The sequence below is a fragment of the Mirounga angustirostris genome, unplaced genomic scaffold (assembly GCF_029215605.1).
Source record: "Mirounga angustirostris isolate CCGP_5_RB_7025 unplaced genomic scaffold, mMirAng1.0.hap1 SCAF_3, whole genome shotgun sequence".
NCBI lineage: Eukaryota > Metazoa > Chordata > Mammalia > Carnivora > Phocidae > Mirounga > Mirounga angustirostris.
Window position 1 is genome coordinate 74,141,312 of NW_026991711.1, and position 17,921 is coordinate 74,159,232.

Here is a 17,921-nt window from a genome sequence, read left to right on the forward strand (position 1 = left end):
AATATTTATTGTGCATCCAATATGTGTTAATCTGGGTACAAATGATATAGCAGTAAAATAAATGGATAAAGTTCCTGCCCTTAAGGTATACTTATATTCCTAGGGCAAAGTGATGATGAATTGGAAGTAAAATGTACTAAATGAACATTATTATGTGCCAATCACAGTCCTAATACTTTAAATGAATCTCAATCAAAAAGATAAAAATAAAGGTTTGGCCCCATTTATAAATGAGGAAAGTTAACACTTACAGAGGTTAATCCTACCAAAAGTTATATAATTAAGTGGTAGACCAAGATTTGAACAAATCTTAGGCCCACTATAATAGGGGCTAATTTTTCAGGATGCATAACCTAAGATCCCTTATTGGTCCTTACCACATGCAATCATTTCTTATTTTTCTTCTTAATTTTTCCTATTGTTATTCTTCACTTCTTCCTACTTTTCACCTACTTCTTTTTTTATTTTTAGATTCCCCTCTTCCTCCTTACCATAAGGCCCAGACAACATCTGATTTTACCAGCTGGTGTTAATTAGACAGACAAAAAATTAGAAGATCAATCAAAAGAACAGCGGGTCCAAAGAATGAGTGTTATACATTCCGAGTTTTTGACTCTACCCTCTAAGGAATACACCTGTGTAATAACAAGTCTAGTGTAATAGAACACTAGTCACTGCTGGAAATGTTGAATGGTGACGGGATGGTTAACTGCTGCAGATATTAGCAAGAATTACCACACCATGTAAGGGATGGAAATGGTTACTTCCAAGATGCCTTCCAACTTTATGGTCTGTTAGTCTATGAAATTAGGGAAAACAAAAAAATGCTCATTTCAAATGTTACATGGTGTTTACATAAACACATTTTTAAACTCAATGATTAAAAAAAATTAGCAGTCTATCTCCCATCATTTACATTTTTATTAAACAGGCATCTTAAACAGCACTGACCTAAATCACAAGCCCATCTGTAATTTGAAAAGATCATAAATTCTAGAGAATTGAAACTAATCTCGGAAATTCAGAACATCTATTTTATTTTTTAGAAAGATTTATTTATTTTGGAGAGAGAGCACACACTTGTGAGTTGGGGGAGGGGACAGAGGGAGGGAATCTTCAGGCAGACTCCCTGCTAAGCCCGGAGCCTGCTGCGGGGCTCAATCTCAGGACCCATGAGATGAATATCTGGGCCTTAAAACAAAAGTCTGGATGCTTAACTGACAACCACTCAGGCACCCCTCAGACATCTATTTTAGCACTGAGTTGGGAATCCTCACATTATATACCTACTTAAGAGTACTAGATATATGGCATGATATATATCTGAAGGCAAATTATACATAAATTAAATAATAAAAACAGACATTGGTAATTACAACAAAGTGATACTCTGAAGAAAAAGTAAAATCCCAGCTATACTCTGAAGAAAAAGTAAAATCCCAGTTCTAAAGGGTAGAACTTTAATAAAGAAATACTTTTCAATAGTTAATTTAATAACTATTGCCAACTTAATATCTAACTGTACCCGAGGAAACTTTTTTACTAAATCTCAAAAAAAATTCCAATGTGTTGATTAGAACAGCATTTACAAGCATTTACACAAAATCTTGAGCTTTTATGTTGAACTGACTTTGAAATATGGCTAACTGCGTATGTTTATTTCTTTAGGAAGACTTACTTTTCCCCTCCTATATGACCACTTCTCATTTGCTTGTATCTGGTAAAGACATACAGTAGTCAAACTGAAAAAGACTTACTGAAAGATATATGTGGCCATGGAAGCCTATGACTTTAAACAGGTTTAGATGACAATTTTAGCTGAGATAAGACAAAACCTTACCTAATATATTCTATCCTTAAAGATTAAATTACTTGGCAAATCTTCAGAAGTCTGGAAAACAATATAATACTCTGATACTCTAAGGCCTGACTCTACTATCAGAAAGTTAGACTGGAATATTAATTTTTATATGCTCTTTCAGAGTATAATTCAGAGAATTCTGAAACTTTTTTTTGGAAAAACCATTTCTTTGTATTTTAACTACAATGTATTTCTCTTTTCCTAATGTAAAAGTCTGAAGGCCAAAAAAGAAAAAGTGGGGATTCACCACTAACACTATATCCAGCAGTAATAACTTATTATCAGATGCAGGCAGAGACCTGGTAAGTTCTTGTCATTAGTATGATTCGAAAGCTTTTTAAACAAAACCTTCCCAAATCTGTCCTATTTTTAGAAGCACACTGCTCTAGATGATAGTAAATTTTGTTTATAAACATGGAAGCACTTATATAAATGATATAATGATGTATCACTGATATAATGATGTATCACATCAATTATGTCAAAAGTAGAGAAAAGATTATATCTGACTTAAAACTATGATAGTCCTCTACTTCTACTAAATTTTCAGGGTCACTCAAAAATATAGTCTTACACTCTTCCGAGAAATAAATGGAGGGTTCTAGAGGGGAGGGGGGTGGAGGGATGGGTTAGCCTGGTGATGGGTATTAAAGAGGGCATTATTGAATGGAGCACTGGGTGTTATACGCGAACAATGAATCATGGAACACTACATCAAAATAAATAAATAAATAAATAGATAAATAAATAAATAAATAGGAAAAAAATATAGTCTTACACTCTTTTAAAAAAAAAACAACCTTGATGAGATTATTTAGAATAACCATTCTTGATCAGTGAGAAATTTGACTAAAAATATTCTAGTGTGTTGATAAGTGTCTGAAAAGACTCATTCAGAATCTTAAGAAAAAGTAGCCTAGAAGCAATATGCAAACCAAGTAACAGTATTTTTTATTACCAACTTGTAACCTGCCCATATAAACATGTATATTTGCAATTGTGCCATTTAGTAAAATTAAATGGGCTACTTTTTCATTATTTACAAATAATAGAACACAGTCCATTGTGTATGCTCAATATTAATATCAAAATTAAGCAAATGTAGCATTTGTCAATAAACCAGACTGTTGACAAACAATCAAATATTTTCAAGGAAAATTGCCCAATTGGTCATTTAAGTAAACACACTTTAGAATAAGCACAATATTCATAATATTAATTAAAATGAATGCAAGCCTCATTTAAGTTTGCCTTAATCAGTTATCATCAGTAAAACCCATGTTTTATCCTCAAGCCTAAATTTTATGGATGCAATCTTAATACTACACAATTAAACAAACAAGAAAATTAGAGTAAATCCTTGAAGTTCCCAATAAATGAAGCAAATCTCAAGCAATAAGCTTGATTAAACCTGACATTTCCCAAAGCATTTTTCTTCCCAAAAGCTCTGGATTTTTTTGTTTTTGTTTTAGATTTTATTTATTTATTTGAGAGAGAGAGGGCATGAGCAGGGTGAGAGGCACAGGGAGAAGCGGACTCCCCACTGAGCAGGGAGCCTGACCTGGGACTCTGGGATCATGACCTGAGCCAAATGCAGATGCTTAATGCACTGAGCCACGCAGGCATTCCTTTGCTTTGTTTTTGTTTTTGAGAGACAGAGAGCCTGCAGCAGCGGCGAAGGTACGGGGGTATACGGGTGGGCAAGGGAGATGGAGAATCCCAAGCAGGCTCCAGGTGGGGCTCCATCTCAGGACCTTGAGATCATGATCTGAGCAGAAATCAAGAGTCAGACCCTTAACTGACTGAGCCACCTATAAACCGCCCCCCCCCCCCCGCCCCAGGTTCTGTTTTAAAGAAACAAGCTTAACATGTTCCCCACACTCATGGAAACTAAAGCACAGAGAAGGGGCAAAAACAGAACAGAGGCTGTGAATGCAGGCTCCTTTCTTCCCAACTGTTTAATTATTTTGTTGCTTTGCCTGTTCCCACATATGAGTGATCTCAGGGTCCTTTCTGCTTGTTTTTTTTTTTTTTTCCCCTAAAGAATTTACTGGCCCTGGGGTGCCTGGGTGACTCAGTCAGTTAAGCGTCTAACTTCGGCTGGGGTTGTGATCTCCGGGTCCTGCTCTCTCACGCGTTCTCGCTCTCTCAAACAAATAAATTAAATCTTAAAAAAAAGAATTTACTGGCCTTCTTTTTAGGTAGAAAGAAAATGTATGTCCATTTTTTCTGTTTTCCTTTTTTTTTAGTAGCATCATTCTTTAACAACATATGAACACCCTAAGCCACATTGAATACTATGTGTGAACTTTAATAACAGCCTAACTAGACATTTTCCTCAGTTTCTAGTCCAGATGGAACACTTTTTTCTGATTACAATAATACATGTTAACTGCAAACTATTCGGACAATTTAAAAGTTATTAAAGGAAGAAAGTGAAAATTGTCAGAAATTCTCCCACCCATAAATAAACCCTACTTAGAAAAATGTATTCCCGTGGCGCCTGGGTGGCTCAGTCTGTTAAGCATCTGCCTTTGGCTCAGGTCATGATCCCAGGGTCCTGGGATCGAGCCCCGCATCGGGCTCCCTGCTGGGTGGGAGGCCTGCTTCTCCCTCTCCCACTCCCCCTGCTTGTGTTCCCTCTCTCGCTGTCTCTCTGTCAAATTAATAAATAAAATCTTTATAAAAAAAGAAAAATGTATTCCCTAAAGGCAGCTGCTATTCAAAATAATTCAGTCATCACTGTCAAGAATTTTGTGTAAAACATTAAAGTACTTATAATTTGGGACTAAGTATTTTCTAAAGATTTGAGTAAGTTTTTTCTTCTTTTCCTAACTGTATCAAATACCTTTTGGGAAATAGTAAAGTGCAGCGGCTTTCAAACCTTTCTGAAGACAACCCACAGGAAGAAAATCATTTAATATTAAATGATGATATTCACATATAAATATATATAAGTGAAACAAAAGTTTCAGGAAACAATAACTGCCCTTAATACATATGATGTACTCTGATTTTTTTTTATTCTAAGGCCATTAAAAAAATAAAAAATAAAAAGGCTGGTTGTGTTGTGTGCTTTCCTGACTCACTTATGGCTTACAACCTGCAATTTAAAAATCACTGACCTAGAAGAAAAATCCCTACATTTAGTGATCCAGCTGTGTTACAGTTCTCCAAGTAACCAGAATCAAGTCATTTACCCTCTTTGCCTCTCCATTTTTCCACTTATTAGTGACAGAATTCAACAGACAATAAAACGTGCACCTCAAAACAAACCATGTGACCACGAAGCAAATATTAGTATTGGTAAGCAAAACGAATAAACCAGGCAATCTTCACTCAAATAAAGAGAATCAGACCCAGAATACCCCCATAATTCATCATGCTACCATCAGTACATGATAAGATGCCTTGATAAAGAAGGCCCTTGAAATTGAGTTTCAGTGCCTGGCTCACTCAGAGATTTTGATCTTATTTGATGGTTGCTAGGAAACCAACCCATCCTTCACTAAGGACAGCTGAAGCCCCACCAAGTGATTCCAAGTTACTCGGGATAATTAAAATTAACTGCAGGGCAACAGCACTATCAGTTTTTTTTTTTTAAGTCATATTAAAGCTTTGAAATGGCTTGAGCCTCTTTTAAATATGTATACACAGTGGCCCACAGGGCTATTTCACATGATGTACTTCTCATGGTAGCACATCTCCATTGGCATAGACCTAAAGGAAATCTCTGTAGAGATTTATTTTCTAAGAAATTTTACTGTGGCATAAAAAACTATTTTGAGAGGCGCCTAGGTGGCTCAGTTGTTAAGCGTCTGCCTACAGCTCAGGTCATGATCCCAGGGTCCTGGGATCGAGCCCCACATCGGGCTCCCTGCTCGGCAGGAGGCCTGCTTCTCCCTCTCCCACTCCCCCTGCTTGTGTTCCCTCTCTTGCTGTGTCTCTCTCTCTGTCAAGTAAATAAATAAAATCTTAAAAAAAAAAAAAGACTATTTTGAATTAGTTTAGGGCAAGAGTGATTATAGCTAATAGTTGCAATAGTCCAACAAAGCAAATTTCATATATAGCCTTGTAATTCAGTTTGATTAATAATAAAAAAAAAACTATGATGAAAAGTTACAGTATCTCTCACTTAATATTACACTCCACTTAGTGCAACAGGATGAAAATACTACCTTAGGTGCCAGGTCGTTCCAAGTTAAATACCACTATGATAAAACCATTAAGGTAGGGCGCCTGGGTGACTCAGTTGGTTAAGCGACTGCCTTTGGCTCAGGTCATGATCCCGGGGTCCTGGGATTGAGTACCACATCGGGCTTCCCTTGCTCTGCAGGGAGCCTGCTTCTCTCTCTCCCTCTGCCTGCCATTCTCCCTGCTCGTGCTCTCTGTCAAATAAATAAATAAATAAAATCTTAAAAAAAAAAATCAAGGTAATAATTAAAATGAAACTTTGAATAGCAGTTTTTTTAAAAAGTGGAACACATTAATGACCATATGAGAACTTGATATATACTTAACAAAAATTAATGGTCAATTGGCCAATCTTAATAACTACTACTCTACTTTCCTATGTTCCTTAGCAATGTGTTGAAAGCCCACATCTTTAATATTTAGAGTCTGATTTAAGTGTAAACCATTTTTATGGCCTGATATGGTTGGACAAATATTTTCAACCAAAAGCATAAAATTCAGCCAACACTGAATGCACTAGAAAATTAAAAGTGAATAAATATTAGCTAGAAATTAAAGTATTTACATTGTGACTAGTAATGAACTGGTCAGTTAAATACAGTAGAACAGTGAAATACGAGAGTCGCGAGTTCAGAACAGCTGGTATGTTCAGAAGGTAGGTACTGCTGCTTTATCTACAATTTAAGTATAATTCACACAGAAGGGACTTTTAAGATGCGTTTGAAAAAAGTAAGGGACCTATGATGGAGATGTCCTAATGTTAAGATTAAAGGAAAACATTGGGAAAAAATAAATGACATCAGAGAAGAACATGAATGAATAGGTAAAGCAGGTTTCTTTCACTGGGTGGAATAAAAAAAAATTGGGTAGAGGAAGAGTGTGATAAAAGAAATCAACAGATCAGTATCATTAGCTGAATGGTCTTTGGACTGACTGATCAGAGCCGAGTTCTTTTAGGTAGAAAGAGGGAGGCTGCTGAAAAGAACTAAAAATATAGTATGAAAAGAAGATCTTTTGTACTGCTCGACTACAGTAAACCGTAACAGAGCTAAGAGGGTAGGTAGTAAAAAGAAGAAATGTAACAGAGTATGCACAGAAAAACATCAGGTAGCAGAAATAACCTATGGAGAATCACCTTGGAAGACACTTTGTTTCTGTTACAAATGAGCTAGTTTATTCATTCAACAAATATAAGCAGTATTGTATACACTGTGTATTTTGCAAGGCACTGGGAGGGATACAAATACATATTAAGCCAGTCTTTGGCCCTCAGAAATTTATAATCAAATAGAGAACTTATTACCCAAACTAGCTTAAGTGCCCTTGAGTAGTTCAAAGTAGCTGCTATAAGGACTTTAGATGTACACATTCTCAATTCCAGCTAGGGTGACTGGGGGGGGGGGGGGGGGCTTTATCGTTGAGGTAGCAGGCGCAGAGCTTTAAAGGATGAATAGAATTTTAAACACTAGAGATGAAGGGAAGAAAGGATTCAAGTAGGTAGGGCAACCTCTGAGTTAGCTGGAAGTAGGTATACAGAGTGAGAAGGAAGAAAAAAAAAGATCATAACCAGCTTTCACTTCAATTCACAAATACTGGCATGCAGAGATTTTCAAATTTTAATCTAATCAGATTTTTTTCTCATTTAAAAAAAAAAAAAGACCAAAAAACCTGATTTTGAAATTTATTTCACAACTGCACAAGAAAACCAATCCTAAAATTAGGAAGTTATACAAAAAATACTTGTTTCTACTGAAAGAGGTCAGACAGACGAGAGAGTGAACTGGCCGGGTGGCTGGGTGTCCTAAAACGGTCATAGTAGAGGTACTATTAGTGATAAATCCTCATGGACTTGCCAATGTGCTTTAACTCAGTCAAACAGGACTACCATTTTAGAGGAAAGACTTCAGACACCATTGTTTTCAGAGGAAAAACTTCAGACACCATTGCCAAATCAAACTTTGGCTTCTACACAAGAAGTATCAAATATGATTTTGGTGCTTACTGTCTTTTTATTTTGTGCTCAGAAAACTACCAAACTCAACCCAATCAGGCTAATAGACTTCAAACCTTTCCTTATTTTGAGTCACTTAAATAATATCTTTTACTTGAAGTTTTCGTTAAGATTTCACACTTAGTTCCTCTTTATAGTAGCAGGTAAAATATCTTAATATTCCTTAACCCAACACTCCTACTATTTTATATAAGCAGATAACTGGGGGGTAAAAATGGAATTAACTGGTCCCATACTGTTTCAACTCTGTGCCTCTGTTTACTCATTTGTATAGGATGGTTATTTTGTGTGCCAGCTTGGCTGGGCCATGATGCCCACATATTTGGTCAAACATTTTTCTGAATGTTTCTGTGAAGCTGTTTTTTGATGAGATTAACATTTAAATTGGTAGACTTTGAGTAAAGCAGCTCACCCTCCATAACACTGGTGGGCCTTATTCAATCAACTGAAGACTTTAATAGAACACAGACTGATCTCCCCGAAGCAAGACAGAAGTCTGCCAGCATACTGCCTTTGTATTTGACTGCAACTCTTCCCTTTAGTATCCAGCCTTCTGGCCTATCCTGTAGATTTTGGACTTACCAAGCCTCCACAATTTGCCTGAGGGAACTCCTTAAAATAAATCTCTCTCTCTCTTTTTCTACACACACACACACACATTCTGTTTCTCTGGAGAATCCTGATACATGTGGTAATGCCAGAACCAGGACTATAGCCTGTTGGTCAGACTACATTCATTTCCCAAGGAGAGAATAAAGGAAGAAAGAGAAAGGAGTGTAATCAAAGGAAGAACAAAGCATACACCTTTGTTTTTATTTATCTCTACTTACAGCAAACAGATAAAGTGTAAAAGCAAACCAACTTATACATACATATTTTAATGTTCTAGAACTAAAAAAGTTTGGCTTAGATCATAAATTATCTCACAAAAATAAATATTGCATGTGTTTCCTTTCAGGCCCATTCTTAAAACAGCTACACACAAATGCATTTATTACCAACTTCATTCCAACCAGAGTTCCAGAATTATTAAATCTCTATTTCACATCAAGGATGACAGACCCCAGTTACTGATCTGCTACTATGTGATGATTAACAGTGACAAAATTAATCTTTATTTATTAAATAGGATTATTAATTGTTAAAGTTCAAGTGCACATATCAAACAAAGAACTTCGTAACTCTATCATCTCAAACCAGTGTGTCTATTAATAACGAAGACAATTTTATTGAGCAAAAGCTTCAATAACATTCTGGGGCATTATTAAAATGATGTTTTTAGGGAGTCTGTGCCAATTATCCATTTTGGTATGATGTTTCTCTTGGCAAGTCAGCAACTCAACCAATTGGTTCAATTCAAAACATGAGAAATCTATATAGGTCGGCTAAGGTCAATATTGCCACATTTCATCTAAACTTGACTGAAAAGAAGCAAGGAATGAAATTAACTATTAATTATATTTATTCTTATAGGGTAAATATTTCATCTGCAAATAATAATAAATATTGAGAAAGAGTTTAAAAAGTCATGTTATACAGCTTCTGAAGAACATTCTTTAAAGTAACTATTTTACATTAGAAATTCATATATAAAGAAGTATTCATATATGAATTTCTAATGTAACTACAGTTGAACATCATATAACCTCAAAACTCCAAAATCTATTTTTTAGTTAGCAGGAAGGTGGGCACATTTAAAAACAACAACAACAAAACCAACAACAAAACTGCCGTAATGAATCTTCCTTTAAAAAATTGAGAACAAATTCAAGAAGTAAGCACCTGACCCAGTAAGATCCAGCCTGGAGGCAGAGGTTACCACTTTAATGACACAATGGTTCCGTGGGCCTGTGATGCTCATAAGAGTTAGGTGTAAGGAGTCACACACAGACAATACAGGAACTCTCACTCCAAACGGGGAAATCAAAAAGGTAGCAGGACACAAATAATATATTACAGTTCAGAAAATATTTTGGATAAATTGACTACTAAACAGTAGCAGTGGCATATAAAGGGGATAGAGGAGTCAGAATGGTTTGCTCTGTGAACAGGAATATTTTATAACTGATATCATTCACAACTGCCAGCATATGGTGACAACAGAAAATAACTACTTTTCATCTGTTTCATCATTCTTTTTAAATCATCTCCAGAGAGTGCATCCCTCTGATACTGGCATCTAGAATGCACTGCCCCCCCCCGGCCCCCACCTCCTGGCACACCACTAACAGAGACCTTTGAAATGACATATCTTACACTATCCCTAGGTCAAAAACAACTCATTTAGGCTGCACCAATAGAAAGAACTATCCCAAAAGAGAAATAAAAAAAATTAAACTTTATAATTATTTTCACTACTGTAGTTAATATTACTTTAAGTGGTTTAAGTACATTATGCATTAACAATTTAAATACTGGTTTGTATTATTTGCATTCATCTAATAAACATATATATTTTAATGATGAAAAATAATTTACTATAAAAAGAAAATGTAGTGTCATCTCAGCATAATTAGGGAAAAATACCCTTTTGCCAGATTTTATTCTTTTAGAGATCATAAAAAAGGTCAGTAGCTCAAAAGTAGTAATAGTTTTTCCCTAAGTTGACTACACCCCTAAAGGTTGAAATTTGTTTTCAGATTCATAAAAGGAGCCAATGGATTTGTCCTACTTCTGTTCTATAAATCCACCATGAATATTCCAATAATATTAAAAATAAAGTTTACATAAGGAAAAAAGTTGTTTCAAACAAATTTCTGATGTTATCGGTCCCGGTCTAAATGCTTTCTAGGTATGAGAACTAGAGATAAAATAAATACCATTAAACATATTGAAAGGAGATTTATTGAAGATAGAAGAAAGAACTAGAAACTATGACACTGGAACATCTGATCTGAAGGTACTAAATATACAGCAGCCTGGAAAGAATATGTGCAAGAGGCAGATCAGCTCTGGCTTAAATTCTACAGGGTTTTTTCCAATGTAACACATGTGATTAGAGACCAAATCATCAGTTCCAGAATTGTCTTTGTAATTGTTTGGAATGAAGGCATTGTTATAAACTTTACTATAGTTACCACCTTTCCAAAGAAAAGAACAACAAAAGCACAATGTAATTATGCAATAAGGGGAATTTGAGATTTAAATTTTCATCCATGAAGAGTAATGAATAATGCACAATTTAATGAACATATTAATGCTAGATGGGTTTTAAAAAGGCGTAAATTATTCTGCCATGTAAAATAAAAATAAGAAAGCCAATTTCTGAAGTTTCTAAATTCTTTTTTTTTTTTTTTAAAGATTTTATTTATTTATTTGAGAGAGAGAGAATGAGAGACAGAGAGCATGAGAGGGAGGAAGGTCAGAGGGAGAAGCAGACTCCCCGCCGAGCAGGGAGCCCGATGCGGGACTCGATCCAGAGACTCCAGGATCATGACCTGAGCCGAAGGCAGTCGCTTAACCAACTGAGCCACCCAGGCGCCCAAGTTTCTAAATTCTTAAAAATTCAATGTACCTTAACATGGCAAGGCTTCTGAATAAAGTTCTTAATTATGACTAAAAAACATGCTACTAATATAGTGAGGCTTAAAAAATAAGCAGATTGAATTAACATCACCTCTTCTAATACGTAACTTAGTATGCGGTAGGCTCCAAAAGTTTCATTTCCAAGTTATTCATAAATATATCAATTTCTAGAGTTTGCCTAGCAGCTAAGAATCAAGCAAGTCCATACTTCTTTACAGACTTAAAAGTAAACAAAAGCTTAGGAAAATAAATGTGCCCTCTTTCACTTCTTCACTGAACCCCAGCCACTTTATGTCAGAGGAGTAGGATGCATCATATAAACAGCACAAGGCTAGACTATGTTATGAGACTACAGCACTCTCACTCTATAAGGTTTGCAGGTCTATGTACCACTAATATCTAGAGACAACTAGAAAATCATCCAACTATAAAGGCATCTTTCTAGCTTAGACCTAACTACATATCAACTTACCAAATCCCTGTGCAACACCCAGTTAGCATGCAGGTAGTGAATCCCATCTAGGATCTGATATAATAGTGACTTCACCATTCCCCGAGGTAACTGAACTGGCTTCTTGTTTGCTTTAGAAGCTCTGTGAAACTTGATTATATGCTGAAAGAAACAAAAATACCACCAGAAGCTTAAAAAGGAAAAGAGGGAAAGATAATCTGATGTATAATATTTTCGTGCCAGAAAAAGAAACACTCAGGGATTCCCAAAGATACTGAAAATATCATCTTACATTCTGCTGGATAACATAAATTTAAAATTTCCTAATAACTGGAGCTGAAGTTTCATTTCTTAAGCATATGATCATGTCTCAGAAAATAAATGACTGCAACACAGAAGCAGAGAACAATGTGATTTTATTTTGAAAGTATAATTAAAAATTACTTTCAGAGTATACCTGATCCCTGTTTACCTGGTGGAAATTTTCAAGAACAGAATCTTTTTTATCTGTAGTTATTAAATGAAAAGAAAAAAAAAACAAAAAACAAATTTCAAGAGGTACTCCTGGGTTGGCTGACACAGCACAGATGTGGTACCTATTTACAACGCATGGGTTATAAACCAAGCAAAAAGCAAACAGGGAAATTACTTCAATAAAATACACAGAAGCATAAAGAAATAACATGTAAATGACCAGTTCACATTGAAAATATTTAGAAACATGAAAGACTCAGATGAGAAAAAAACAGCCTTAAACCCATTAAAAGCTTTGGACATCTGGTAAAACACAATACCACTTTATAAATAGAAAAATCACTTTATAAGTAAATGTACCTCAAAAGAAACAAGATCCAATGTTTCAAACTCTCTTGACAGGTTTCTTCATTTTAATTAAAGCACTTTTAAACTGTAAGAACACCTACAAGTCAGGTGAAGTCAACTCTGCTGTGTGTAAAACACAGGTATATGCCTGGCACCTCATGTGAACATGAACAGACTCTTGAGCAGTATTTCTGAGTGAATATTAAGCATATTCTTGAAATTAATAAACATAATTGACATATTTTATATTAGAGGTCAACATTTTCACTTCCTATTTTCTTATGATATAGAAAGTAGAACATGGATAAAGAATAACTAGTAATTAATGAGTGAAGGAGTTTTACTTTCCAGAGGAAAAATATATAGCAAAGACTACCTGGTGGGAAGGTAAACTCTATCAGTCAGCATGCATGTAGTATGATTAATCTATACTTTACTAGCAGCATTACACTATTTTAATTTTCTTCTCAGTTATTTTTCCAAAGTATTTAAAAACAGTCAAACAAAACAGAGCTACAATTCAATAATCTAGAATGTTCTGTCACCTATCCTAAGAAATGGTGTGACAATGAAGTCTGTTCACCTTAATAAGAGCTAGTGGTTCTCTAGAGCTTAATAAAAATAGACTGAAATACATCATTTTTAACAATTAAAATCTGCCAGAATAAGAATAGAAGCATATGTAGGGAGGTGCAATAAATGATGCCATATGCATTTCTTTATAAATACTTTCATTAGGGTTTAACAAAATACTTTTTTTTAAACCAGTATTTTATAACTACACTGGAGAAATCTCTTACCTTCATTTTTATTCCAGGGCTATATAACAAATATGTGGTGTGCTTATCATGAAATTTCACCAATACCTGAGCAATTTTTTTAAATGACTCTTTTTACTGGGACTGTTTTTGTTACTCTCCGCCGCCTTAGCCCAGCTAATTCATTTCAATATTCCAATTAAAATAAGAAAATAAAATGGATAAAGGAGGTTTGAGTAAAGTCAATTATTTGATTTTTATTAAAATGAACATTAAAAGTCCTTACGTGACTTAAATGAATATTAATAAGATGACAATAAAGCCAATGATGACGATATATACACATCTGGGAACACTGCATGCAGCATAATTTATAAAAGTATAATTATTATACCTACATGTAAAATTAGATATCACATACTAGCCTGCTAGGAATTATACTGAATACAATACTATCTCCTATGTTCAACTTTACAAATCATGTTTTATTACAAATCATGTTTATAAAGCAGCCTAGAAAATTTCTCATAAATTTGGGTCATATAATTTGATTTCATGTTAGGCTTGAGTATGAGTGTTCAATTCAATATTGGCCACCCTAATTTAACAAATTTTTATTAACAGAATCCCAATTTGATTTGATTAGATTTATTTTTAAAAGAACAGAAGCTACAACAACAAAAATATTTACAACCAGCATTGACCTTGGACAGCAGTTTCATAAAACAGAAAATTTGACGTCTACTTTCAGTTCGAAAACAATTCTTTCCAGATAACATAAAAACAATTTGAATCAAACTGCATTTACTCATGGAAAACAGGAATCTACAGAGCAAAAAATATTTCTTATAAATCTGAAAGTATATGAAACCCATATAAGTGTCAATTTCTGAAATCTGTTGGTTAAAATTATGTAAATGAGGCTAGTACTGGAAATTAGCAAAAGAGTTTAAAACTATTTTACTATTTTTAGAAGGCTAACTTACTTTTGAGCAATTTTACTGGAATTTCTACTAGTTTTATTTCAAAATTTTGTATTTATATTTACAAACTACAGCTGAATGAAAAATGTAAATTTTAAAGATATCTAAAATCGAGCCAGAAGATTATAATCCCTTGCATAGCAGTATCAACGGTCCCAATTTACAATGGTTCAACTTGACTTTTTGGCTTTATGATGGAGTAAAAGCGACAAGCATTCAGCAGAAACTATACTTCGAATTTTGAAATTTGATCTTTTCCCAGGTTGGTGACATGCAGTACAACACTTGCTCATGACCCCGGGCAGCAGGAGGTACTGCACCCAGTCAGCAAGGGTAAACAACCAATACATTTACAATGATTCCATACTCATACAACCATTCCATTGTTCATTTTCAGTACAGTATTCAATAACTAACATGAGATATTTAACACTTTATTATAAAATAGGCTTTGTGTTAGATGATTTTGTCCAGCTGGAGGTTGATAGAAGTGTTCTCAGCACATTTAAGGTAGGCTAGGCTAGGCTGTGATGTTCGATTGGTCAGGTGTATTAAATGTATTTCTGACTTAATGAGATTTTCAGTTTGTGATGGGTTTATTAGGATGTAACCCCATGTAAGTCAAGGAAGATCTGTATATATGTTTTCTCTTGTATTTATCTCAATAAATGTACAACCAATATGTAAATATAAATATAGAACAGTATACAAAACACAGTGAAATACTTAAAGATCTTATTAAATTACTTATTAAATACCAGAAAAAATATAGTTCACAGAAGTGAAGAACTTGTTAATTAACTCAATGTAATATTGGGTTTTTGTTTACTTGTTTTATTTTCTAAACTGTAGTCTATGTTAACATGTTTTACACAAGATTGATCAGGATATAAGTTTTGTGAGTATATTTCAAAGATATTTTGGCTATCTTGCTATTTTCATTATATATCATAAACTCTTATCCCCAAGATGGCATTTCAGACTTTCAAAGAACATAACTGTTATGTTTAATAAAAGAGTAAATTTTATAGTTACCCAAGACTTATGTAAATACCAAGCAATCTACTGAGTAAATACAAAATACTGAGTTAGCTGTTTGTAATTCAGCTATCTAGCCAAGATAAATTTAAATTCTCAGTTTATAATAATTTTTATCAATATAACATCATTTTTGTCATTATATTAGCTAACCAAATAAAACTAATCTAATTGACTGTAATTACTTGACTTTGAGAATCTTCAAGGATTTAATTGGGAGCTCTCTTCCACAAAGAATTCTTCCTATACAAGAACATGCCCAATTCAAGTAAGTACAATATTGAACTTCTGCTGATGGAAATAAGAAATACATTAGAATATGGAGTATTAAGTATGAATAATATCCAATAAATGATTAATAGTATGCTACATTTGTATAGTACACTTAGTTTATAAAGCTTTTCAAATACAAAATTGCTCTTCAGAAAAATCCTGTAAAAAAGCAGGAAAAGTACCACATTTTACAGATGGAGTTGGGGGGACTACAACTTCAGAGCCATTAAGAGACTTGCTTAATGTCATATGACAAATAACAGACCGAACCATAAATTTCAGTCTAGTCTTCCAAATATAACATATTTATCTTCCTATAATGAGGATACCACTTTCTCATTTTATATTCCTTTATAGAGTAAAAGGAAACATGCTGCTTTTAAATTCTATAACAAAATAGCTATTACAGTTACTTTTTAAAATTTTATCAAAAATCTATAGCTAGGAAACAATACTGAATAACTGTTTATACTCTTCAGATTCTACTATTTTCTGTAGCATGTTACAAAGTTCAAATTGGTAAGATCAAAATATAGTAATACAAAGCAAAATTACCCTAGTATTGGTAATTCATCAACCATATTCTATGAGGTTACTTTTATTTTTAAAATGTAAATCTCATAGTAAGATAAACTAAAATTGTTTTTAGTCACTCTTAATCCCTGTCTGAAACCAAGGGCTCAATGTCTACCAGCAATTCACCTTACCCAGAGGTCATGTTCAGCGTAGTCAAACAGAAGCCATACTTTCCTATCAGCATGAGACAGAAATACCTTTTGAAGAGAGATGACATTTGGATGCTTAAGCTCTCGAAGTAACTGCAAAACAAGGAAGATCAATTAAAAATCTTTGCCATGAAAATAATGTTAAATAAATCATACATTTGTAATTCACAGATATATAAACCCAGTGGTAATCAATCCTAAAAATCTACTAACTACCCACACTATTTGGAAAGTGTCCAAATAGGTGCTTCAGTAACAAACGCAGAAAAACTCTGGGGAAAAGATACTGAAAAGATATAACTTAGTAAATCTGTTTTGTTGTTATTGTTTAGTTGGTTTTTACTTTTGCTTTGGTTTTTAATTGTGAAAAAATATACATTAAATCACCATTTTAACAATTTTAAGTGTACCATTCAATAGCTTTTAAAAAACTAATTGCAACATTAGAAAATATAACATTTGTCAATATCAAATATCAGATGAGAATTAAGATCTGTAATTCTGTGAGATATAGTATCTATTTTTTTCAGTCATTTAAATTATATAGTTGATTAAGATTTTGTGAACTTTCCATAAAATAATAAAAAACTTATACAGACAAAGGCATCTAAGTAGAAAACATTTTAATGGGTTTAACCCTTCTCATTTCCTAGAAGGACATTCTATTTAAAATCTTTTATTGCCTTATCTTATCCTCATTTATTAATCAAAGTGGCCCTAATAATCCATCAGTTAAAAAGTATTCCTACTCTGCCAAGAAAAAAAAAAGGAACAACGGCAGTAACAATGACAAGAAAAAATTTCTCATGAAGCCTGATACTATGTCTTTATCAGTTAAAACTGACTTACACAGTGCCTTCCCAGTGTTTTCCAAATACATGACAGCCATGTGAGAAAGTCAAGGTCTTAGAACTTACGACTTTAGTACCTTCTATAAGAATGCTGCTACCAAAACAAGAATTAATATAAATGCAATGTTAACAATATATTAGGGACTCTGAAATGAATTCAGCCACGGAAAGACTATGGACTATCTATTAAGTCATTTATATTAATGATTATTCTCTGGAAAGTCATAATCATTCAGGAGGAAGATTAAATTCAAGTTATATATTTCTGCTTTTAGAATATAATTTCAAACTTATGAGACTCTGGAGATTATACACAAAGCCTCAGAAACCTAAAGTCCAGCCAGTATCTAAGATTAAGGATTTCCTAATTAATAAACAAGGCAAAGAATCTGATAGGGAGAGCCTACACTTCGGGATTACCCAGGATCA

General features: G+C 33.9%; 1 protein-coding gene across 17 annotated transcripts in view; it reads right to left on the minus strand.

Annotated features, from left to right (window-relative positions):
• Positions 1-17,921, minus strand: part of CDK8 (cyclin dependent kinase 8) — a 145,358-nt gene that overhangs the window by 53,261 nt on the left and 74,176 nt on the right. For 12 of the 17 annotated variants that reach the window (XR_010410070.1, XR_010410071.1, XR_010410068.1 and 9 more), the window contains 2 exons: positions 16,624-16,734; positions 12,064-12,204 (listed from right to left, as the gene is read on the minus strand). Coding sequence is in view for 8 of the 17 variants with exons in the window: in XM_064586279.1 (XP_064442349.1) it covers positions 12,064-12,204; positions 16,624-16,734 (252 nt within the window). In the remaining 9 variants the exon portion in view is untranslated. Of the gene's footprint in view, positions 1-6,039; positions 6,250-12,063; positions 12,205-16,618; positions 16,735-17,921 lie in introns of all 17 variants that reach the window. The other 5 variants (XM_064586282.1, XM_064586281.1, XM_045869223.3 and 2 more) reach the window with 3 other exon arrangements.